This window comes from Mus caroli, unplaced genomic scaffold (assembly GCF_978045245.1).
Source record: "Mus caroli unplaced genomic scaffold, Mus_caroli_1 scaffold_7, whole genome shotgun sequence".
Classification (NCBI taxonomy): Eukaryota; Metazoa; Chordata; class Mammalia; order Rodentia; family Muridae; genus Mus; species Mus caroli.
In genome coordinates, this window is record NW_028227262.1 from 116,287,851 (window position 1) to 116,314,321 (window position 26,471).

The window sequence follows — 26,471 nt, forward strand, 5'->3', positions numbered from 1 at the left end:
TAGTCTCACAAGAGACAGCTATCTTTGGGTCCTTTCAGCAAAATCTTGCTAGTGTATGCAATGGTGTCAGCTTTTAGAAGCTGATTATGGGATGGATCCCTGGATACGGCAGTCTCTAAATGGTCCATCCTTTCATCACAGCTACGAACTTTGTCTCTATAACTCCTTCCCTGGGTGTTTTGTTCCCAATTCTAAGAAGGTGCACAGTGTCCACACTTTGGTCTTCATTCTTCTTGAGTTTCATGCGTTTAGCAAATTGTATCTTATATCTTGGGTATCCTAAGTTTTGGGCTAATATCCACTTATCAGTGAATACATATTGTGTGAGTTCTTTTGTGATTGTGTTACTTCACTCAAGATGATGCCCTCCAGGTCCATCCATTTGGCTAGGAATTTCATAAATTCATTCTTTTTAATAGCTGAGTAGTACTCCATTGTGTAAATGTACCATAATTTCTGTATCCATTCCTCTGTTGAGGGACATCTGGGTTCTTTCCAGCTTCTGGCTATTATAAATAGGGCTGCTATGAACATAGTGGAGCATGTGTTCTTTTTACCGGTTGGGACATCTTCTGGATATATGCCCAGAAGAGGTATTGCTGGATCCTCCGGTAGTACTATGTCCAATTTTCTGAGGAACCGCCAGACTGATTTCCAGAGTGGTTGTACAAGCTTGCAATCCCACCAACAATGGAGGAGTGTTCCTCTTTCTCCACATCCTCGCCAGCATCTGCTGTCACCTGAATTTTTGATCTTAGCCATTCTGACTGGTGTGAGGTGGAATCTCAGGGTTGTTTTGATTTGCATTTCCCTGATGATTAAGGATGTTGAACATTTTTTCAGGTGCTTCTCTGCCATTCGGTATTCCTCAGGTGAGAATTCTTTGTTCAGTTCTGAGCCCCATTTTTAATGGGCTTATTTGACTTTCTGGAGTCCACCTTCTTGAGTTCTTTATATATATTGGATATTAGTCCCTTATCTGATTTAGGATAGGTGAAGATCCTTTCCCAATCTGTTGGTGGTTTTTTGTCTTATTGATGGTGTCTTTAGCCTTGCAGAAGCTTTGTAGTTTCATGAGGTCCCACTTGTCAATTCTCGATCTTACAGCACAAGCCATTACTGTTCTATTCAGGAATTTTTCCCCTGTGCCCATATCTTCAAGGCTTTTCCCCACTTTCTCCTCTATAAGTTTCAGTGTCTCTGATTTTATGTGAAGTTCCTTGATCCACTCAGACTTGACCTTAGTACAAGGAGATAGGAATGGATCGATTCGCATTCTTCTACATGTTAACAACCAGTTGTGCCAGCACCATTTGTTGAAAATGCTGTCTTTCTTCCACTGGATGGTTTTAGCTCCCTTGTCGAAGATCAAGTGACCGTAGGTGTGTGGGTTCATTTCTGGGTCTTCAATTCTATTCCATTGGTCTATTTGTCTGTCACTATACCAGTACCATGCAGTTATGATCACAATTGCTCTGTAGTAGAGCTTTAGGTCAGGCATGGTGATTCCAGCAGAGGTTCTTTTATCCTTGAGAAGAGTTTTTGCTATCCTAGGTTTTTTGTTATTCCAGATGAATTTGCAGATTGCACTTTCTAATTCGTTGAAGAATTGATTTGGAATTTTGATGGGGATTGCATTGAATCTGTAGATTGCTTTTGGCAAGATAGCCATTTTTACAATGTTGATCCTGCCAATCCATGAGCATGGGAGATCTTTCCATCTTCTGAGATCTTCTAGAATTTCTTTCTTCAGAGACTTGAAGTTTTTATTATACAGACCTTTCACTTCCTTAGTTAGAGTCACGCCAAGATATTTAATATTATTTGTGACTATTGAGAAGGGTGTTGTTTCCCTAATTTCTTTCTCAGCCTGTTAATTCTTTGTGTAGAGAAAGGCCATTGATTTGTTTGAGTTAATTTTATATCCAGCTACTTCACCGAAGCTGTTTATCAGGCTTAGGAGTTCTCTGGTGGAATTTTTAGGGTCACTTATATATACTATCATATCATCTGCAAAGAGTGATATTTTGACTTCATCTTTTCCAATTTGTATCCCTTTGATCTCCTTTTGTTGTCGAATTGCTCTGGCTAGGACTTCAAGTACAATGTTGAATAGGTATGGAGAAAGTGGACAGCCTTGTCTAGTCCCTGATTTTAGAGGGATTGCTTCAAGCTTCTGACCATTTACTTTGATGTTGGCTACTGGTTTGCTGTAGATTGCTTTTATCATGTTTAGGTATGGGCCTTGAATTCCTGATCTTTCCAAGACTTTTATCATGAATGGGTGTTGGATCTTGTCAAATGCTTTTTCCGCATCTAACGAGATGACCATGTGGTTTTTGTCTTTGAGTTTGTTTATATACTGGATTACGTTGATGGATTTCCGTATATTGAACCATCCCTGCATCCCTGGGATGAAACCTACTTGGTCAGGATGGATGATTGTTTTGATGTGTTCTTGGATTCGGTTAGCAAGAACTTTATTGAGGATTTTTTGCATCAATTTTCATAAGGGATATTGGTCTGAAGTTTTCTATCTTTGTTGGGTCTTTTTGTGGTTTAGGAATCAGAGTAATTGTGGCTTCATAGAATGAGTTGGGTAGAGTACCTTCTGTTTCTATTTTGTGGAATAGTTTGTGAAGAACTGGGATTAGATCTTCTTTGAAGGTCTGATAGAACTCTGCACTAAACCCATCTGGTCCTGGGCTTTTTTTAGTTGGGAGACTATTAATGACTGCATCTATTTCTTTGGGGGATATAGGGCTGTTTAGATCATTAACCTGATCTTGATTCAACTTTGGTACCTGGTATCTGTCTAGGAACTTCTCCATTTCATCCAGGTTCTCCAGTTTTGTTGAGTATATCCTTTGGTAGAAGGATCTGATGGTGTTTTGGATGTCTTCAGGATCTGTTGTTATGTCTCCTTTTTCATTTCTGATTTTGTTAATTAGGATGCTTTCCCTGTGCCCTCTAGTGAGTCTGGCTAAGGGTTTATCTATCTTGTTGATCTTCTCAAAGAACCAGCTCCTTGATTGGTTGATTCTTTGAATAGTTTTTGTTTCCACTTGGTTGATTTTGCCCCTGAGTTTGATTATTTCCTGCCGTCTGCTCCTCTTGGGTGAATTTGATTCCTTTTGTTCTAGTGCTTTTAGGTATGTTGTCAAGCTGCTAATGTGTGCTCTCTCTAGTTGCCTTTTGGAGGCACTCAGAGCTATGAGTTTTCCTCTTAGAAATGCTTTCATTGCGTCCCATAAGTTTGGGTATGTTGTGGCTTCATTTTCATTGAACTCTAAAAAGTCCTTAATTTCTTTCTTTATTCCTTCCTTGACCAAGGTATCATTGAGAAGAGTGTTGTTCAGTTTCCACGTGAAGGTTGGCTTTCTATTATTTATTTTGTTATTGAAGATCAGCTTTAGTCCATGGTGATCTGATAGGATGCATGGGACAATTTCAATATTTTTGTATCTGTTGAGGCCTGTTTTGTGACCAATTATGTGGTCAATTTTGGAGAAGGTACCATGAGGTGCTGAGAAGAAGGTATATCCTTTTGTTTTAGGATAGAATGTTCTGTAGATATCTGCCAGATCCATTTGATTCATAATTTCTCTTAGTTTCTCTGTGTCCCTGTTTAGTTTCTGTTTCCATGATCTGTCCATTGGTGAAAGTGGTGTGTTGAAGTCTCCCACTATTATTGTATGAGGTGCAATGTGTGCTTTGAGATTTACTAAAGTTTCTTTAATGAATGTGGCTGCCTTTGTATTTGGAGCATAGACATTCAGGATTGATAGTTCCTCTTGGAGGATTTTACCTTTGATGTGTATGAAGTGTCCCTCCCTGTCTTTTTTAATGACTTTGGGTTGGAAGTCAATCTTATCAGATATTAGAATGGCTACTCCAGCTTGTTTCTTCATACCATTTGCTTGGAAAATTGTTTTCCAGCCTTTCATTCTGAGGTAGTGTCTATCTTTTTCTCTGAGATGAGTTTCCTGTAAGCAGCAAAATGTTGGGTCTTGTTTGTGTAGCCAGTTTGTTAGTCTATGTCTTTTTATCGGGGAGTTGAGTCCATTGATATTAACAGATATTAAGGAAAAGTAATTGTTGTTTCCTGTTATTTTTGTTGTTAAAGTTGGCATTCTGTTCTTGTGGCTGTCTTCTTTTAGGTTGTTGAGGGATTACCTTCTTGTTGTTTCTAGGGCGTGGTTCCTGTCCTTGTATTGGTTTTTTTCTGTTATTATCCTTTGAAGGGCTGGATTCCTGGAGAGATAATGTGTGAATTTGGTTTTGTTGTGGAATACTTTGGTTTCTCCATCTATGTTAATTGAGAGTTTGGCTGGGTATAGTAGCCTGGGCTGCAATTTGTGTTCTTTTAGTGTCTGTATAACATCCGTCCAGGATCTTCTGGCTTTCATAGTCTCTGGTGAAAAATCTGGTGTAATTCTGATAGGCTTGCCTTTATATGTTACTTGGCCTTTTTCTCTTACTGCTTTTAGTATTCTATCTTTATTTAGAGCATTTGTTGTTCTGATTATTATGTGTCGGGAGGAAGTTCTTTTCTGGTCCAGTTTATTTGTAGTTCTGTAGGCTTCTTGTATGTTCATGGGCATCTCTTTCTTTAGATTTGGGAAGTTTTCTTCTATAATTTTGTTGAAGATGTTTGCTGGTCCTTTGAGTTGAAAATCTTCATTCTCATCCACTCCTATTTCCGTAGGTTTGGTCTTCTCATTGTGTCCTGTATTTCTTGGATGTTTTGAGTTAGGATCTTTTTGCATTTTACATTTTCCTTGATTGTTGTGCCGATGTTCTCTATGGAATCTTCTGCACCTGAGATTCTCTCTTCCATCTCTTGTATTCTGTTGCTGATGCTGGTATCTATGGTTCCAGATTTCTTTCCTAGGGTTTCTATCTCCAGTGTTGCCTCAGTTTGGGTTTTCTTTATTGTGTCTACTTCCCTTTTTAGGTCTAGTATGGTTTTGTTCATTTCCATCATCTGTTTGGATGTGTTTTCCTGTTTTTCTGTAAGGACTTCTACCTGTTTGATTAGGTTATCCTGTTTTTCTTTAAGGATTTGTAACTCTTTAGCAGTGTTCTCCTGCAATTCTTTAAGGGATTTTTGTGCTTCCTCTTTATTGTCTTCTACCTGTTTACCAGTGTTCCTTTGTATTTCTTTAAGTGTGTTATTAAAGTCCTTCTTGAAGTCCTCTACCATCATCAGGAGATATGCTTTTAGATCCGTGTCTAGCTTTTCCGGTGTGTTGGGGTGCCCTGGACTGGGCGAAGTGGGAGTACTGGGTTCTGATGATGGTGAGTGGTCTTGGTTTCTGTTAGTAAGATTATTACGTTTACCTTTCTCCATCTGGTAATCTCTGGGGTTAGTTGTTGTCGTTGTCACTGTTTAAAGATTGGAGCAGAAGCTGTGTTCCACTCACCAGCAGTCTCAAAATCCTGTGGCGGGGGTCGTGGGTAGCTGGCAGTACCCCGGTGCTGGTCCAGCCGGAAGAGGCCTGTGGTCCTACTCAGGCCGGTTTTCTGCTTCCCTAACTAATGCAGTCTCAGGTCCTGCGCACAATTGGATTGGAGCAGAAGCTGTGTTCCACTCACCAGAAGTCTTAAGATCCTGTGGCGGGTGTTGTGGGTAGCTGGCGAGTGTCAGCCGACCCTGCGCCCTAGCTACCCAGGTGCTTTTCTGACCGGAAGAGGCTTGTGGCCCTATGTAGGCCGGATTTCTCCCTCCCCAACCAAAGCAGTCTCAGGTCCCGTGTGATTGGACTGGAGCAGAAGCTGTGTTCCACTCACCAGCAGTCTCAAAATCCTGTGGCGGGGGTCGTGGGTAGCTGGCAGGTGTCAGCTGACCCTGCGCTCTAGCTACCCTGGTGCTGATCCGGCCAGATGAGGCCTGTGGCCCTACTCTGGCCGGTTTCTGCTTCCCTAACTAATGCAGTCTCAGTTCCCGCGCACAATTGGATTGGAGCAGAAGCTGTGTTCCACTCACCAGAAGTCTTAAGATCCTGTGGCGGGTGTTGTGGGTAGCTGGGGAGTGTCAGCCGACCCTGCATCCTTGCTACCCCGGTGCTTTTCTAGGAATGGTAATTTCATGGTTGGGTCCCACTCAGCTATCTGTACTTGGGGTCTCTTTCTAAGAATCAAAGGACTGGGGTCATAGGATGCAGAGTCATGGGATAATCAAAAGCGAACCTGAGGTAATGAATAAATGGATATGTAAATAAAAGATGTCACCTTCTATGGCTCACCACCTTATTTTTCTAAGGCAGGGTCTCTCACTAAACCTGGAGCTTGCTTTTTTAGGCTAAACATGCTAAGCAGTGGGCCCGGAAGCATCTCCAGGCCCCTTCCTCCCACTCTGGAGATACAGCAACAAGCTGCTGCTTTATATGGGTGTTCAGGAACCAACCTCAGATCTTCAAGCTTAGACAGTATGTACTTTACCTGCTGAACCATACCCTTAGCTCATGCTAGATTTCTAACCTACAAAACTGTAAAATAATCAATAAATTTATTTTAGGTAAGCCATGTTTGTGAACAGAAAATGAACACACAATGCAGTTTGTTTACTTGTAACAATAACAACAAACTGATTTGAAAAATATAGTCTAAAACTGAGGTCCAGCATGGAAATCCAGATGCTACTTAATCAGCTCAGTCAATTAAAGCCAATTATTAACTTTGCTGTACCTCAGTTTTCCTGTATGTAAATGATACATGTAAATGTAACTGGAAAGAGAGAGAGAAAGAAGAATTGTAAATATAAATGTAATAATTCACATATCAGCTATTCAAGCAAAGCACTTAAAACATTGCTTTGCACATAGCAGGCAATAAATGCTTCTTAGCCTATGCTGTTACTGACATGAATCAATATTATAACTTTACCTCCTTTCATAGGAAAGTCAGTATCAACAGTATCCAAAAAAGTCCAGGAAATAAACCCTTCTAAAGAGAAAGATTTGTACATATCTCTAAATGTAGCTTCCACTTAAGCTAGCATAAGATTCTTCCAGAGTTTCCAAATTAACACCATAGTCACTGTGGGAACATGAATTCCACTACATGACATTGTTAATTCCAGGACTAACAAAATAAAGCATTCATCAGAAAGTAACAGCTGCCTTACTAAACATAGTAGATGTGGCAAGCTATATTTGGAATTTTGTCAGTTTATTTGAAATGTATATAGCACATTACAATGTATAGAAATGTACAGTATTTCATTTACAAGGAATGATCTATAATTTCTATATAAACAATTAAAATTTTTATTTCACTTGGACAATGACTCAGCAACACTGGCATAAATTAATATAACTGGAATAGTTTACTTAAAAATCATAAAGACATAATAATTGGCAATTTCTAAAAACGGTAAGTAAAATAGGAACCAAAACTAGCTCTGCATATTTTATTTTATACTTCTGTACTCTACGATACCTCACAGAAGTATCAAAACCTCAAAAAAAGGCAACCCTATATCTGAAAGACAGACTGAGAACAAACCTCTATAAGGTGTAACAATAACAATTAATGTTAAAGATTTAGGAAAAGTTAGAAACTAAATGAACAAAGGAAAAGAGAAAATATAACATAATGTATATACTTCCCTACAGCTCATATAGCCCATTTGGTGATGTCTTCCCTGAGACTGTTCTACACTGAGCTTGACCTTTTTAGCCCCTGGAGGTAGTGTGTGTTTAACCCTGACCTTGTGCTCTCTCCGCAGCTCATTCTTTTACCATCTCTCAGACTTGCCACAAAGCCAGATGTTTGTGTAAGATGACACTAACACCAAGCACAGAAGCACACACCTAAATAAACAGCCATACTTGGGAAGCTAAGACAGAGGATTCTAAGTGTGAGTCCAGCCCTGACTACACAGAAATACCCTGCCTCACAAAAGACACAAGAACACAAAGAAAACATCACAAACAGCAGGAGGACGCAGCAGTGGATTGAAGTCTGCAGCCTATAGCCAAGGACAGAATGCTTGTGTGCAAGAAAGGAAACATCCTTGAAACTGTGTTCATGACAGTGGACAATTACCAAACTGTATTCTATCCCTGAAAAACACAACAAAAGCCAAATGCTTCCTTAGTCAAGCAAGGAGCCTGGTCACCTCTAATTAATGTTACTTCCCTTTGGCTCTTGTTAGTCACCTTGAACTCAAGTTCCAATAAAAGAAACTTGTCTGGCATGTTCATTATAAATGGCTTAGACTCATTTCTATTTTTTTGCCATCTGATATCAACAGGAGCAATAAGACTATAACCAAAAAGAAAAGCATACATTCTACAAAAGAGCATTCAAATGCAGCTCAGAAAACAGTACCACTGAAATAAAATGTATTCAAAGCTGGAATCTGCACACAGGCCAGTGAGCTCTGCCAGTTTTCAACCCCAATAATGCAGCAGGTCCACCCAGTGGTTTTATATCTATTTCCTGTGAAGGTCCCAAAGGGCATAGCACAGGCTACCATTAAGTCTTTGCCTGGCTTTCTAATATACTAAGACTGAGGCATATAATAAAATTAACTTACCACTTGAGCCTCCAGCAGCAGAATATTGAGTAGCATCAAGGAATTTGCGTGGAGTTGGGATGTTTGAAACATCAATCAGAGGACCAGGAGAGGCATCTTTGCCATGAGAACTGTGGGGAAAGCAAGAAGCAGTTACTACTTTCTCCAAAACCAACAAAATTCCTATTTAGTGGCCAGAACTCTACACTGTGACTTCAAACACCTCCCAAGTACATTGATAATGCAGTTGCCATAGCTGGAGGTTTAAAGACATCCTCCAAGAGTCCCAACTGTTTACCATCGTTATTATACGGATATTGTGGACTGTCTAAACGGTCATCACATAATAAAATTATGCCAAGCAACTATCTGAATGCCTTTGTTCCTAAGGTAAAGATTTCTTATATGTAAATAAAGTTGCAGTGACACTATGCATGACAACTGTGGGAAGGGTTAATAGTATTAAAGCCTCATTTAAATGTACGTTCTTCAAGATCCCGTTGTACTTATTTTTCAGGAGTTTACTCATTAACATTGTCTTTAAAATAGACTCATAACGTTTGACAAGTCAAGAATCACCATAAAGGCTGACTTTAATACTTCCTCAAAAAATTATTTAGCATTATTGTTTCAATAAAGCCTAGTCTCTAATTTGAAGCGAGTAAAATAAATAAGTTGCTTAGAGAGGATATAGAGTTTATAAACAGCAATTATATTTTCAAGATAAGTTCTTAATTTATAATTACCTAGGCAATGTCAAGGGAAGTACAGCTTAAGCTCTGGTCAAAGCAAACAATTCTCTAACCACACTGCCTGGACCGCAGAAGTTTCTCTGAGTCCACCCCAACAATACAAGCTACAGTTCTCACTTTCTTCCAGCCCAAAACACAGTAATAGTAACAGATCACTCACAAATTAATTCTTTCAAGGGAGAGAAGGCACAAGATAAGGGAAAAACCAAGCCCATGGAGACGTCAGACAAGATGGAGGGGACAGATTCAAGTGGGAACAACATTTAAACCAGCAGTTTTAAACTTTCCTAGAGCTAAGATCCTTTAATGCAGTTCTTCATGCTGTGGTGACCCCCAATCATAAAATGTTTTTGTTGCTACTTTATAACTGTAATTTTGCTACTGCTAAGAATCATAATGTAAACATGCAGGAGATCTACTATGCAACCCCTGTGAAAGGGTCATTCGACCTCCAAAGGGGTGGTGACCCACATACCACTAATCTAGACCCTCTTCCTTTGCAATATTCCCCCACTGTCTTCCCATGATGCTTCTGGAACCAAAGCACTATGTCTAAGGATTACATATATTCTCCTTTTCCTTCTCCTCCTCCTCCTCCTCCTCTTCCTCCTCCTCCTCCTCCCCCTTCTCCTCCCTTACAATGCTGGAAATCAAACCCCTGCTACATAAGAATATTACCTCTGAGCGTATTATACCCCTGTATTTCTAACTAAGGACAATATTATTCCAGAAACTTTTGGAAAAAACTTTGCTAAAGAGTAAGATTGTCTCTTATACTAATAGTACTTTTATTCCATGATAATGATGTATGAGCCATTAATTATCCCAGGAATTGCAGATGATATGGTAGTCAGTAACTTCTCCATTTTCATTGACTAAGGTGAATGGGGACTGTTACCCAGACAACTTCTGTGATGTATGAGTAGTTGGCACTGTGCTCAGTGTGACTGAGATAAAGCAAACATCACACATTCTAGTAGACACCATCACTCCCAAGTAATGTGAAGCTCAATTCAGGTACATAAGTGATAGGAAGTGAACTGGGATAGTTATTTCCAATTATGTCTTCTCTGTGGACACAAAACATCATGCTTATAATTACCTAAACCATCCTAAGTAAATCCAGCTGTCTATATGTTCAAAAAACTGTTGTTCATTTTTGCTGTTGTTGTTTTGAAATGGGGTCCTATGTAGTGAGAGTTTTGGTTTCTTTTAAAACCCAGTTATGTCATATGACTATGTTTTTATTTTAATCCCAGCTGTGGGACATGGGGCTGCTTCAGACTGTCCTCAGCATTGAACTAGGATTGTGCTTGTGGGGCAGGGGACTGATTTTGCCAGGTGTACATAGTTGAATTCTGGGGACTCAGGAAAGGGTATAGATGAGAGAACCCCAAGAGGGCCTGAGGCGGTGGCGGCTGCTGCTGCTGCTGCTGCTGCATTTGCTACGTTTGCTGTGTTTGCTGTTGTTGGGTTGCTGGAATTCTGGATATTCTAGACAGTGAAGACTGGACTTGCCCCAAGAATCTGACAACCCTAATCAGCGGGCAATAGCCTATAGGGGTCTACATCCTCCTTCTCTTCTAGCATTCTTTCCCTCCTACCTAGTGTTGAGGGATTGGAAGAATTAGGGTGCAATAAGGGTTAAAAGGAAGGTAGAGAAATAAGAACATCATAAAATAGCTTTAAAAAAAAAAAAGCAAAACAAAAACAAAAGAACAATGTGCCAACAGTCCTATTATGTAGCTAATTTCAAACTCGAGTGCCTGCCTTAGCTTCCAAAGGACTGAGTTACAGTCATGTACCACTATGTCTCTTTTAACTCTCAGTTTTAACTCTCTGCTACCTGCATGGTATTCCCAACAAGAGGCTGAGGTCTGCACACATCCCTAGTCCCGAGCTATGCAGTCCATAAAACCAGTATAACCACTGAGGATTACAATGCTGTTACCGAGCAATTTTGAAAAAGTTCATTTCCACTGTAAATGACGGGAAAATTACATACATAATTTATAAATATTTAAAGAACTAGAGGAGTTATTTGTATAGTAGAATAAATAAAAATATCAATGAGCAGGAAAAGAGACTTATGCATAGCTGGAATACTGCCTGCCACTTCTAAAAATAAACAAGTACAGGTTGTACCTGTATGTGAATGTTGGCATTAACACACTGAGTGTCTAACAACAGTGTCTGTGAATGACTGCTGGTATGTATGTACACACTGAGAAGTGTACTGCAGTGCCTGTGTGCAGACGCTGGTATACTCACACTGAGAGTGTACTGGAGTGTCTGTGTACAGAGGATGATGGTATACACACACTGAGAGTGTACTGGAGTGCCTGTGTACAGAGGATGATGGTATACACACACTGAGAGTGTACTGGAGTGCCTGTGTGCAGAGGATGGTATCTACATACTTCTACCCACACAGATGACAAGGGATTCACTTTAGACCACAATCTACAAGTATTTTCTCAGTATTAACCTAAAAATATGTTTCTGAAAAATACAGGGTAATAAATGGCTTGCTACTTAAAAAACATAGCTGTTGAACTTTATAACCAAAGCCAGAAGGACCTTCAAATGTCAACAAATTTTTAGAAAATCAATTTATTAAAAAACTCCATTTACACCTAATATTATTCTTTCCTCCCTTCCTCCATTTCTTTGTCTCCAACACACATACACAAACACACACACACACAAACACATACACAAACACACACACACTTTCCATTAGGCTTTATTTTTTTTCCTCTGTGAACACTAATTCAATGGCAAGTACCTCTGAAAATAATTTCTAGGGTTTCTCTTCGACTTCTTTTTTATCTTGTGTTTTTTAAGACAGCTCCAGCTCTCCTGGAACTCAATGTATAGACCAGGATAGCTTCAAAGAGACATCCATCTGCCTCTGTCTCCCAAGTGCTGAGGTTAAAGGTGTGTGCCACTGCTCCTGGCTTCTCTTGGATTTCTATGGAAGGACTTGGTTTCAAAAATGTCAGAGAAAGACTCCACACCTACTCATTTACCAACTAGAGTCTTGGAGCTCAACAGAGAGGTAGGTGCTATTACAGCCTAGCACATTAAATGGACCTTAGCTTTCATTTCAAAATAGAGAAAAGAAAAGGCCTCTTCTCACCATGCATCAGAGAGGAAATTGAAAAGATATTAATTAATTTCCTCATAGGTCTTTGACTCTGAGAGTTATTTTAGAAAACAAAATAAGTGAAAGACTCTGAAGTTCCTAATTAACAAGAATGCTCTGAATTGTTTTCTTTTAAGAGAAATATGAATAGCAGATATGTTTTAAATACTGATCATAACTTTTATTTTTACCCCACACAGAATCATCCAAAGCTGAGCTGAAAACAACACAGCAATTATTGATGCATATCAATGTGTACTGTGAGTGATCATAATCAATTATGAGTGATATGGGCTTGATTACATAAACAGCAACACTGTGCAAGATGACAGACCTATACTACACCATAATAACCAAAGCCAACTGCCACCATAATTTACCCAAATCCCACACCACTGTAATTTATCAAAGGACTTTCTGGCCACAAATTAACCACCCACCTTGCTAGGACCTTCTTCAATACATGTTTGATTCTCAAATCCATGAAAAAATGTTCTTTCATCTTTTTAAAAGACCAGTTAGTTAGAAGTTGGCTTGCAAAACATTTGTTTTTAATTACAGCCTATTTCTGCTCCTTAGATTTGTAATTGCTAATTTGGAACCCTTGGAATAGTGTGTGTGTGTGTGTGTGTGTGTGTGTGTGTGTATACACATACATACATACATACATACATACATACATATAGTTGAACCCATATATATATATATATACACACACATATATATGTATATGCATGTGTGTATACTCACATACATATATATATACTTGAACACATATATAAATATATATATATACATATATAGATAGACACACACATATATACATATAGAGATACGCATATATGTGTATATATACATTTATATGTGTGTGTCTATATATATGTGTGTGTGTCTATCTATATATGTATATATATATATATATATATATATATATATATATATATATATATATATGCATGCACGCATGTGTGTGTGTGTGTGTGTGTTCAACTATCACAAAATTCCCCGGTCCAGCTCATTTGGTAGATTTGATTGTCAAAGGCAGATGGAAGTGAGTTAAGCTTTATACTATAAAATTAATAACTAAGATAGTCACCTCTATAACAGAACACCTGTTATAACAGCTGTCGAAGATCAAAAATGTTCATAAAAGTTGGTTAAATCAGACTGAGCTGCAAAATATTCATCAGAAATGATATAATGAGATGGGAATCACTAACATAGTAATTCTGTATAGTTCCAAGACCAAGCTGAAAATACAGAAAGAAAAGGGAGTGATTTTGAAGTCAGAAAAACTGAGGAAAAAGTAGAGTCGTGTCTTCAAATGACAGACCAAAGGTGAAGAGAATATAAAATAAAGTGAAGCTGAGCTGTTTAAATTTAGAAAAAAAAAAAAAGAAAAATAGAAGTGAAAGATAAAACAAAAGCGTATATATAAATAGGTGAAATTGCAAAGGAAAAATAGAAAACAAGTAACACAAAGGAATCCAAAATATGCTTTTCACATTTGAACACAAAAATAGATACTGAACCCATAGGATCTGCAGTGTTCTCTACCAGTATAGCATGTCAGAGAAGGCACAAAAAAGAAAGGTCAAAGCAAGTACTGACTCAGGATACACGCAGGGTGAACGATCATTTCTGAGATGGTCCAGTAGAACATCTCAGAAATCTTACCTAATAAGCATATAGAGGTCTTTCTCTATATGCTAGAGGTCATTCATTTTATGCTGTTGTGTTACAACATATAATTCATTCAGCCATAGTCTTCGTGATAAGCATTAAAGCTGTATTGAGTTTTGTAAGGAGCAAGGAAGTTGGATTGGGGGATGCCCCTTTTTGTGCCCCATGGAGTCTGATCTTGAGACAGTTAACATAGCTAGGAGTTCAGGCATGCCGCACTACACCAATCTTAGTTACATGGATTTAACAATAACGTCACAGCAAACATCCTACTATATATATATTTTCATAAACTGGTAATATTTTAAATAGGATGTGAACTAAGAAATGGAATTTCATGGTTAAACTTTATTTCCTAAAAAGGCATATTGGTTATTCAACCAAACAAAAGAAACTATTCATTTCTCCTACTCTTACCAAGACAGCACGCTATGGATGTCTTTGGCTGTCTGATGATCAAAAGGCCATACTTGAGTTCTCAAGTCTGGGTTTCTCTAATCATGATATGTCTGTATCTATTTAAGGTTTGTTAAAAAAAAAACAAACAAACAAACAAAAAAAAATAACCAGTTGCATCATTTCTCTTTTATTATTCTGAGGAGTAGTTTCACACTTTAGAAAGTAAACTTTACTACATATTTTTAAGTCTATGTTTTAACTTTTGTTCCACTTTACTATAAATGTTTTCAGTTTTGAAATAGATAAATTATTTAACATTATTATTTATGAATTGTCTGATTGCTTAGAAAAGCCTGCTCCAAACATACACTTGTATGTTAATGCCTACTACGTTTTATCACATAATTTTTATACCTGGCTAGAACACTTTGTATATAAAAGAAAGGTATCTAAATTTATTTCTGTGAATCGTAAGCTTGGTTTCAGAACTCTACTTTGTCCCGGCAATGTCTCTATTTGCACTCTGTTGTGCTTTGAGTAGCACTGTAATATACATGACTGTCACATGAAGAACACCTCCCTCAGAACTTCCTTTCTTCATTTTCTTTACAATTGTTACATACGTTTTCTTCTTAGTAGACTTCAGATGTGACAGTATCAAACATATAACCGGGTTTAAATGGATCAGGTATCTGTGTGCTGTGAGACTGCCAGTCTTCCCATTTGTCCATTTCTTCAGAATCCACCTTTTACTATGTCTCCCTGCTCTCTCTCCCTCCCTCCCTCCCTCCCTCCTTCCCTCCCTCCCTCCTTCCTCCCTTCTTTTCTTCTTCTTCCTTCCCACCAGAGATCTTTATTTATTCCATTTTATTCTATGTATATGTAGAATGTACACATCCACGTATGCAAGGATGTGTGCACAGACACATGGAGACCAGAGGTTGATGTCAAATGTCTTCCTCAATTGCTTCTCTGCCCTCTATTATTTGAAATAGGATCTCTCATGGAACAGAAATATCACTGCTTTGGCTATGTTGACTAGCCAGCAAATTCCTGGTATGTTTGCCTCTGTCCCAAATGCTGGGGCTACAGACATGCACACCTAAGTCTGGTTTTTATAAGGATGCTGGAGATTTCAACTTGGGTCCTCTCACTCTTATAGCAAATGTTCTGAGTAACTAAGCTATCTTCCTAACTACAATTTTGTTGTTGTTTGTTTTGTTTTGTTTTTTCAGACAGTGATTTCACTCTTTAGCTAGTCTAGAATTTATTATATAACCAACCAGTCTGCAGCCCATTCAAAAATTTCAGTCCTTCATACATGGTATCAAAGTAGAAATGGTGATACTAAAATGGAAACGTTTCAGTGGACACAGAGATGGGGATGGAGATGAAGAGTGGGAGGAGAGGTAACAAATGAGGGATGTATGATAAAAGTCACAGAACTCTATTATTTTATAAGATAATTTTAAAATATAAGAAAAAACAGGAATGTCTACGAGCATTCTAATTACAATTTCTGAACCTCTGATTATTCTGTTCACACTGTCGCCAGAAGAATACACTACTAAAGAGGAAACTGACAGGAACTCATTCACATCTAGTCCTGAAGTAACTCTGGAGTACAAAACTCAGGAGCTCAATCTGTGGGCCTAGCAGTTTGTCTACTACCCATCTGCTAAACAGAAGTAGAACTTTCCCTTTCAATGTCCAGTCTCTGGTTACTCAGAAGCACCACCTAGCACAGGACACCACCCAGCGTGCACCACTTCCCGTGCTCGCCTAGTATACAGCTGGATAAGAAGGCATAAATGTGAATATTTCAGTAGACAGTGCATGACAGACCTTCTGAAAAGTTCTTACATTCTCTCTAGGAATATAAGAAGGACAGCCATTATGTGCAGCAATCACATAAATGCAATGATCGACTATCTTAAGATCTAGCCTGACTCCACTCCATATTTACACTAACTTAATGGTTTCCCTGAGCCCACCTGGACTGTAAGACATAGGGCTGTGCTACAAGTCAAGGATTCAAAGCCAAGTTCCTTCCTTAAACTTCTCTTGAGCTCCTCGAGAACAAATCAGCTAAAGCTGAGAAGACCCTACTAAATCTTCACCTTCAGTTCGTAGATCTCAGTGTTTCTAACATTGATGACTTCACAGTTTAACTGAAGTTCTTTCTCAATTCCTTCTGAGAGCACAAGAATGTCTCTGATCCATAAGTAACAACAGGCCCACAGGACATGTTCTTACATATCCTTATATAAGAGAACCAGAACAATAAACAATGAATGAATGAACAAACTGATGTTACCCTCTCTGAATATGGCATATTTTCTATTATAAAACCTTCTATGAGTTTGAAGACAGTATATTACAGGGTAAGGAAAATGAATCACAATATTCTGGAATTCAGAGAATGTTACTCCAAATAATGTTACTGCCACAAGACATTGTAGTAGATGGGCCCCTTAACCAACCTCATCTTCCCCTTTTCCTTGTTACGCTGTACAACCCGGCTAGTGGATTTGATATACAGATGGCGGTGCAGTTCCTCTATGAGAACCAAGTGCAGGTTCATCTTCTTGCTGTGAAGTTCCAGCCTGAGATCACTGAGCCCTTCCACCTGGAGCAGTGGACCCTCCAGGGACTCCACTGCTGACACCTAGAAGGGAAAAGAAAGCCAAATAAGTATAAGTAAAGAGTCTTGCAGCCCCATAAAGAGAAAGAGTGGGTTTTACAGTACCAGCTAAGAGGAGTAATGGGAAATGTGTGTGCAATATCAGACTACAGAGTATTGTGTGGAGTAACCTAGCAAGACCCTTAAGGATTACAACAAAAGAGAAAAAGAAAAGAAAATCTTGACAAAGGAATGCATAAGGCATGTGAAGCAACACAGCAAAGCCATAGGTACTGTTTACTCCCACACACTGCTTGTCCAAAACACATGTAAAATAACTTCATCCATTCATATTTTCACTAGAATCTCAATGCCTATGGCTGAGATCAACTTCTTCGGGGGTGGTATTTTCTTTTGTTTGGACTGCTTTTTTTTGGTTTTTTTGTTGTTGTTGTTCTTTGGTTGGTTGGTTGGTTTTTTTTGAGACAGGATCTAACTATGTGGCCCCAGGTAGCTTCAAACCCACACTCCTCTTGCCTCAGGCTTCCTAGCAATGAAACACCACACTGGCTTAAAACCAACTTCTTAATAAAAGTTTCTCCTTACAACTAAAATTAAAGCCAGGAATACTTTTTTAATAGCTTATTCTCATGGTGAGCATAAGCCAGACAGCTCTGTTAGCTGAGGTCACGCATGTGCCTATAAGGAACCAGGCTGTCTTCATGTTCTCATATGCACAAGCATGTGGAAGTAATGCACTTTTGCATGCATGCTACAGGTGGGAAGTAGCACTCATGACCTCTGAGGAGAACCTGATCCAATCTGATTGAAAAGGGGGGACAGAAATGGAGAACTGAAGGTACAGTACAAAGGAGATGCTCTGAGATGGCTGAGAGATTTCAAAGCAGGAAGGACTGAATGAAAGAAATCATAAAGGAATGCCTACAACAGAGAAAGGATGAAAGAGCCTCGGAATCTAAGCTGACTTTGAAAACCCAAGTGATAACTGCAGAGTGGGAAGGAGCGCGTGAGGTGTGATCGCCTTCTTTGTGTAAGTACAATTAATTCTCTATGTGATAATGATCTTTTATATCTGGAAAGGAAAAAAGTGAAGAGCATATTCTAAGTATTACTACTCAGGAGTCGGGGGGGGGGGGGTAAAGAGGGGAACTTGAGGCTACACAGTGGAGGGGAAAGATGAGAAAGAAGAAAAGGTAACCATAAGAAATCCTGATGAGAAATAAAGCTCACACGCTCTCTGGGGAATCCAGGTTTATGGCTATCGCCAGCTTAGGTTATGCTTCTTTCAGGTAGGGGTAGTTAAAGAAATAATAACACCATTTAGAACAGTGTGACCCCATTAAATCTGATTATAGAGACAAAATGACCCTCAACACTAAATCATTCATACAAAAGCAATAGTTAATGAAAGTCATGAAATGAGCCAGATGGTGGTAGCACACACCTTTAATCCCAGTACTTGTGAGGCAGAGACAAGCGGATCTCTATGAGTTGGAGGCCAGCCTAGTCTACAAACCAAGGTCCAGGACATCCAGTGCTACACAAAGAATCCCTGTCCCAAACAGGAAAGTCATGAAGTGCATGGGTAATAAGAAGTACTAATCACAGATCTATAGTGGTCTAAGAAGACACCTGAGAGCTTCTAGACAATGAATACAGAAAGCTCTGTGGCTGTCAAATACAAACCAGCCCAAAACGACTTAAAAATAATAATAATAAAGTGCAATGGCTCACCCATAAACACATCACTTGTTTTGTGATGTGCTGTAATCAAATGTCAGCAGCAAATAAGTTTCCTTAAGTTTAAAGCAGGAAAGAATCAAAGAGTGGAAGATTGACAAGCCCTGGGCCAGCTCTGCCCTCTGAAGCCTGCCCAGACATTCTCACACTGACTTGCAACTGCCCCTGCTATGACAGCCCCTGGGCCCTGGGCAACCTGCCAGTAATTCCAAATGGAAAGGCAGACTCTTAAAATGACCAAAGTGTCCCCAAGGGAGGAAAAGCAACAACAAATTCATTTATACTCACGCCCTAAAATGGATTTTAACTCAAGTCTCTAGTGAAGAAAAGAGGACGCATTAACCTTCAGTGACATCCAGGTCCAGAAAATAAAACATCATTTGGTAAACCACTGGCCCATCATGTAGCCTTACCCCTCAAGGTAATTAAATCCAACCAAAATAGTTAAGCTTAAAAACCACCCACTGCACAGCCACACTTGATTTGCTTGTAGGAATTCGCATGAAGAGATTTAATTCATACCCCAAACACAAACTCACATAACAATGTCAGCTTCCAAAGCCCTTCAATCAAAAAACAAAAACAAAAAAAATATTAAACTTCAGGTAAAAACAACACTATGCATGGCAAACAGTATTCACAGAAATTATTTTTAACAGTACCTACTTATTCAATACAGCACTTGAGCAAGTGTTCTTCAGGACCCCACTGTAGTCATTTAAACAAGTTTTCTGACTATGTTCCCTTGAAACCAAATATAATTTGTATACACATGAACATACACACACAAGGGTAGTCCTAGAACTTCAAACTTTACAAATCTCAACATAAAGAAGAACTGAGAACAGTGCCTGTGGTGATTTGAATAAGAATAGCTACACAGGCTCCCAGGCTTCAGTGTCAGAGTCCAGCCAGTGGAACTGCTTAGGAAGGGTTAGTGAGTGTGGCCCTCCTGGAGGACGGTGTCACTGGAAGTGCACTTTAAGGTTTCAAAGATCCATGCCAGGCTCTTTTTCATTCTCTCCCTACCTGCAACTTGTGAATCAGATACATGCTGTCATCTATGTCTGCAGTGCCATGCCTTCCTGCCAGTGGCCATGCATCCCGGTAAACTAGGATATTGTTGTGACGGGCCTGACCAAGCTGCTGTTTAGAATATGGAAGATTTGGGGACTTTGAATTAGGAAAAAAAAAAAATTAATGCTGTAAGCAGGGCTTAATGAACCACCCTAGCAGAAACATGGAAGACAGTAGTACTGAGAGCAATGTAGACTATGGAGGCCCAGCTCAAGAGGCCACTCTTGTGATATTTTGACAAAGAGCGTGGCTGCTTTTTGCCCTGTCCTTAAAATCTGCTGGAGACTAAACTGAAGAGTTTTAGATTGATTGCTTTGGCAGAAGAAATTTCAAGGTAGCATAGTATTGAGTGTGGCACATGGCTATTAGTGATCACTCTTAATACAAATACACAATGAAAAGTAGCAAGCGGGGCAAAGTGAAATATAAAATGTACAGTTTGAGGAGAAAGGGAGCAGCTGAAATGGAAGAGTGGTTTTTTAAAAAAAAAGCCTAATGCTAAATGAAACCGAGAATGATCTCAGGACAAGCCCAGACCTACTTAATCCTGAAAGCTATTGATCTCCTACGTCTAAGCAACAAGGAAAGTTTATTGCAAATGTTATTCAAAGAGGAGGCCAGGACTCCAGCCCCAGCAAGCAGAATTTGGCAGATTTGGTCAGGTGATTCTGGATTTAGAGTCAAGAGGATATAGGAAACAGGTTGTGTAATCTTCTACCAGTCAAGGAAAGCCACTAAGGCCAGACCTGTGACAAGGAATTCCTGCCTGAAGAAACTATTACTTGAAGCTGTGAAAGTGAAGTCTAGACTGCATAGGAGACCCAAGATGTTGGAGGTGCCAGAGCTATGAGGTAGCTGCCATGGAGAAATGCAACAGGAAGTGAAGCCAGCCCAGGAGAGAAACGTGTTATAACCAACAAAGCTGGAAGGAGTGGGAGACGGGAAAAGCCTCTAGGAATCTGGAGTTTGTTCTGCTGGATTTCAGTGTTGCTTTGGTCTAGCTCCCTACGTGCTCCCGTAGGAGCTCCTTTTCAGAATAGCAATGTGTATTATGTGCTATGATATGTTGGAAGGATGTAAGTTGCTTTTTTATTTTTATTTTCTAAGACTTGTTTATTTATGTATATGAGTGCTTTGTCTACATGTACACATGTACTTATGTCTGTATGCCAGAACAGGGAGTCAGATCCCATTACAGATGGTTGTGAGCTACCATATAGTTGCTGGGAATTGAACTCAAGACCTCTGGAAGAGCAGCCAAAGCTCTTAACAGCTGAGCTATCTCTCTAGCCACATGTTTTTATTCTCATAGGTGGTTACAGTAACCCCTTATGAGACTGCCTTGAGTTTCAGAGGAGATTGGGACATTGAACTTTTGAAACAATATTGAGACAGAAAGACTATGGAGACCTTTGAAGCTTAACTGAATTATTTTGCATGTGACTACAAGTCTATGAGTGCCAGGGAATAGAATCAGATGGTCTGAATGAGAATGGTTCCGTAGGTTCATACATTGAATGCTTGGTTCCCAGTTAGTGGAACTGTTGGGAGGATTACTAGATATGGCATGGTTGAAGAAAGTATGTCACTGGGGTGGGCATCAACGTTTCAAAAGCCCACGCCAGGCCCAGTTTTTCTCTTTTTGCCTGTAGCTTTCTTATCAGATTTGAACTCTCAGATACTGCTCCAGCACAATGCCTACCTGCCTGCGACCGTGCTCCCTGTCAGAATAATCATAAACTAACCCTCTGTACCTGTAAGCCAGCCCCCAGTTAAACAGTTCCTTTTATAAGTAGCCTTGGTCATGGTGTTTCATCACAACAATAGAAGAGTAACAGTCTCTGATGACTATAAAAAAACACAATCGTTTTATTCTGGAGGCTTCAAAGTCCATTCACAAAGTTAAAATCCCAGAAGTCAAGCAAGCTTTTGGGAATATAGAAAATGGCCATTGTATAAATTAGCTCACTGGGTAAATCAGACAATTTTCCCATCACACAGATGAAACACCTGAGTTTAACAACTTCCAGGAGGAAATTTTTATTTTCACTCATGGTTTCAGAGGTTTCAGTCCTTGAGGACAGAATCCTTTTGCTCTGGGCTTGGGGCAGCACCACACATATGGCAGAAGCATGAGAAAGAGAATACCTTCTCACCTCACAAAGCCAAGAAGCCAATACTAGGATCCAGGGCACCTCAGCCCAAAGATCTAATGTATTTCTACCAAGTCCCACCTCCTGAGCTTTCTATCACCCAGGAATGTGTCGCAGGCTGGTGGTCCTCAGGATATGGGCCTCTGAGGGATGGGTAGGCATGGATCACTCATCAAATAACACACCAATGAAGCAATAACAGGGTTTTGAGATACTGCTGGATTAGAGATGCAAGAAATCGGCTTGAGGAGGTCAGAATCATCAAAACTGAATTCATAAGTATGGCAATCAACACTGAATAATGTCACAAAACATATTAAAATTATAAAACTGGACAGACAGCATTCAGAATGTAGATAATTAGCAAATGTCTAAGCATCTCTTCACAGAACGGATCTTGTATATTCGTACCTGAAGTAGTAGACTTAATAAACTCCTAGGATTCTCCAACACACATCATTCCTTAAAGTTAGATTATTACATATTGAAAAGAATAAACTAAAAATATTTGAATTTTTCTCCCATGCATATTTTTTAAGTAAACTTCATAGTAAATAAAAAAGAAACTGCAAGCAGGTAACTTTAAATACTTCTTGGAGAATTTTGTACATTTTCACCCTCAATCTCTGAACTCATCCTAAATCCATCCCCCTTCCCATCCAACCCAACATGACATCCTTTCCATCCCCTCCCCACTATCAAGGTCACATATTATTCTCAAATATTCTTGGATGTGTGGCTACCAGTGGAGCATGATCAACTTATCAGTGGTTACACTCAAGAGAAAACTCACTCTTCTCTTAGCAGCTAAGATTTGCTAGGAGCTCTTTCATTAGAGGTAGAACTTCATGCCTATCTCAACTTTCATGCTGGAATTGAACCAGGTTTAGGATTGCAAAGAGCTGGTGCATGGTATCATAACCACCATGAGCAGATATGTGCAGCTACCCTGCTGGGGACATTTACCCAATCCAACAGGATGTCAGTTTCCTAGTCAACAAGGTTAGGAACTGGTCATAAAGATAACAAACTGGTTTAGAGTAAAAACCATATTTCCTTTAAAATTATGAAAATAAGCAACATTTTCAAAATGTTTTAAGAAATGACACTGAATAGGACAGCATGTCATTCAATATAGACTACTATCCATGTTTTAAAAAAAAAGAATTTAAAAAACATTTCTCTACAACACACAAACATAGGCCAAATGTACAATTACCAAACCAAAAGTTCAAAAGCTTTTATCTGGTGGCGACATCTATGGCTACAATAAATGAAACTATTTGCAATGAGGATGGAGTGGGCTACTGAAACATAGTTATGCCATCTCATGAAAATATGACTAGGAATACTTTAAATGCTAAACTCTCTTGTGCAAAACTGGTCTCTGGAGCAGTCCTAAATTCCTATACACTGTGACTTGAGCTAACTCAGATTGACTGCCTGATCAGTTAACTGCTAACTCTCAGTTTCTATAAACAAGGTTTGCTTGCTGTAGATGTTCATAGCTGCTTTTCCATATGCATCACAACTGTGGTTTTTGACCTTAAAAACTTGAATCAACTAGAGATCAAGGCTTTTTCCTGCTAATCTGCTTGAAACAATCATACTAGAAATTAATAAAGACTCCACTTAACTTCTTCAGACCTCTCTAGGGAGTTTTTCTCCTCAGATATCCATAATAAAGGACTGTCATGACCATTTGTTTCTTGCTACATTTTATTTCTCAACTTCATATTAATATCAAGAACTGGAGATTATTATTTCATAGTTAACTGGGCATCTTCAGCAACCTTTTAACCTTTAAGTAACAAACAAACAATCTAATTTTTATGTGTTGTCATGAATCTGTAGAAACATTTTAAGGAACACTTGGAAGTTGGCCATTCTGAGGAACTACTTCATTAAAGAAATGTTATTAAGAAAGTAATAGTTTCTTTTTAATTTGGTAGAGGAGATATTCACAGAGATAAATGATATTAGCAACTATCTCCAAAAGAAATTAAGACACAAGCCAAAAAAGAGGAGAAGCAGGAGGCTTCAACCTCCTTCTCCTAGATAGCCTCCTACTCCCAAGTATCTACCTGAAGAGAGAGTGAACAGTAGACTGGCAGAGACACCAACCTCCAGGCCTCCCTGTGGATCCACTCTCATTTAGATCTCTAAGCAAACATGAGATCAAGGTTTGCAAAATTTTAAATATTTATCAGACAGGAACTAAGGAAAGCAACTGAATGAAGCTTTAAAGGTAATCGGTTCAGGCATTGCTACTTTCATGAGTCATAATGATCACATGTTGGCTATTTATTTAGCTTGTTTCAACTTGTGAAAACTATCACAACAAAGAACAATCTTACAATCCCACAGAAAAAATGTGCAAACAAAGCAAAAGTCGCATGACAAAGCAATTGTTTTCCTAAAAGGGTTACCAGAACCCAACCCAGTTTAGCAAGCACACAAAGGGCTATCTATCTATCTATTATTCCTAAGTGCTCCCACTGGTGAGGACTGGGCTACATAAACTGAGGAGACAGGTTCATCTACAACAGAAAAGGAGACATTTCAGGAAATATGAGTCCTTGCCAGGGCTAACTACTTTTGATAAAATAAAAATTAAAAAGTTTCTCCCACAACTTAGTCACTTACTTTATATCAGACTCTAACAGAGTACAGAGGATAAAGTGGAGGGGTCCTCACTCATGGGGACAGAGAGAAAAAAAAGGATTACAAAGAGTCTCTTAAAACAGCAATCTTCAGCAGAAGCCATATCAACTTTACACAGAAAAGATACCATTGCTCAGCCGCCGGCCCAGCTACTATTTACAGACTTGAGCGGATACCTCCCAGATAGTGATCCTTTGGCCAAAGATAATAGTTTTGAAACAATTTTGAAAACCTTCCTAGTTTAACCTTGAAAAGGTCTAGTCCTTGAATGTACCTATGAGCTGTCATAGTACATGCAGCCAGGAATAAATATGCCCATTTATTCCTGAATAAAAATATTTTTTGAAAAGACATCCTATCTGTTATTATTTTAGGCTGATACACCTAACAGTTTGGGGAGCAGGACTGAAAGCTTTGCTATATCTGGGATATCAGAGCACTACTGTAAAATGCTGTGTCCTTTACAGAACTCTAAGAGTGTCCTCTTCCTAAAATCTGTACTAAGACCTTTCCTTAATGAATTCCCACTTTGCTAAATACACACACACACACACACTGCTACCCACAACTCTCTGTATTTAACTGCATCCGATGAATGAGACACAGTCTTACTACTAGACTCTAACACCCTAAGTAAGAGATATAAATAAAGTACATAGAGTAAGCCCTGCTCACAAGAATCCCCACTGCGGATGTAAAGTCAGTGGTGTCACTCACTCAGCTCAGTGATTACAAGAGCTAGACTACCCAGTGAAGAAAATGTTAGGAGTAAAGAGAGTTGGAGTATAGAAAGCAGAATAAAAGGAGTCCATCCAAGGCTCAGAGAAATAATGAGGTGTAGAGGAGGTTTAGGAATCCATAGGAAAGCAATTTCTGATGCAACCATCCCTGGAGAAACCAGACTTTATGGTTCTCTGTGGTTCTACACACCCAGTGTCTGGAAGCCTCAGGGCTATTGATAGTCAGCTACGTGAGACAGACTTCCCAAGATAGCTGCACCACAGAGCAAAGCCAAGTGCCTGGAGCAAGAACATCTTTCTCCTCAGAGTCCTCAGCCTGTGTGCTAATCGACAGTTATCAGATCAGACCATCAAAACTGTCCAGTCTGATAACACGGCATTGATCTGACCTATTCAGGGCCCTGTCTCCCGCAGGAAGGCCATCCCTACAATGCAGACTCAGCATGCTCACTCTCACCATTACAAACAGGATGCAGTCTAGCTCCACTCTCCTTTCATTATTGCCAGGGTTATTGCATGTTTTTATTTAATAAACCTTCATCAGCTCAAATGAAGGGTTGTTATTAGTTGAGCTAACAGCCAAATGATAATGCTCTGGAGAGATATCAGTGCTGGTTGGTGCATTAACAAAGAGAGAAGAAGGGCTGAGGTCAAGCACACCTCAAGTAAATGAGGTGATATTGGGTACTCAGGGCTTAATGCAATAGACTGCCTGAGAGATAATGGAATTTTCAGAATAAAGCAAATAACATGAAGTTATTGATAAGTGCTGATGGAAGGAGGGCCTGTAAGATAAAGTATCAGCAAATTTAAAAAAAAAAAAATCTGTGAACTTCTTTAGACTTTCAAATCTATCTCAGAAAACAAAATTCCGAGAGACCAAATGAGAATTGCAGCTTCAGCAAAGATTTCACCATATAAAACAGACTCTTATTAAGCTATTCTTG

At 39.2% G+C, this 26,471-nt stretch overlaps 1 protein-coding gene across 1 annotated transcript in view; it reads right to left on the minus strand.

The window, feature by feature from the left end:
- Exoc4 (exocyst complex component 4) overlaps positions 1–26,471 on the minus strand; it is a 735,179-nt gene that overhangs the window by 671,416 nt on the left and 37,292 nt on the right. Inside the window, exons 4-5 of the mRNA XM_021164590.3 lie at positions 16,990–17,174; positions 8,546–8,655 (exon numbers count right to left, since the gene is read on the minus strand). Coding sequence (XP_021020249.1) covers positions 8,546–8,655; positions 16,990–17,174 — 295 coding nt within the window. The remainder of the gene's footprint in view (positions 1–8,545; positions 8,656–16,989; positions 17,175–26,471) is intronic.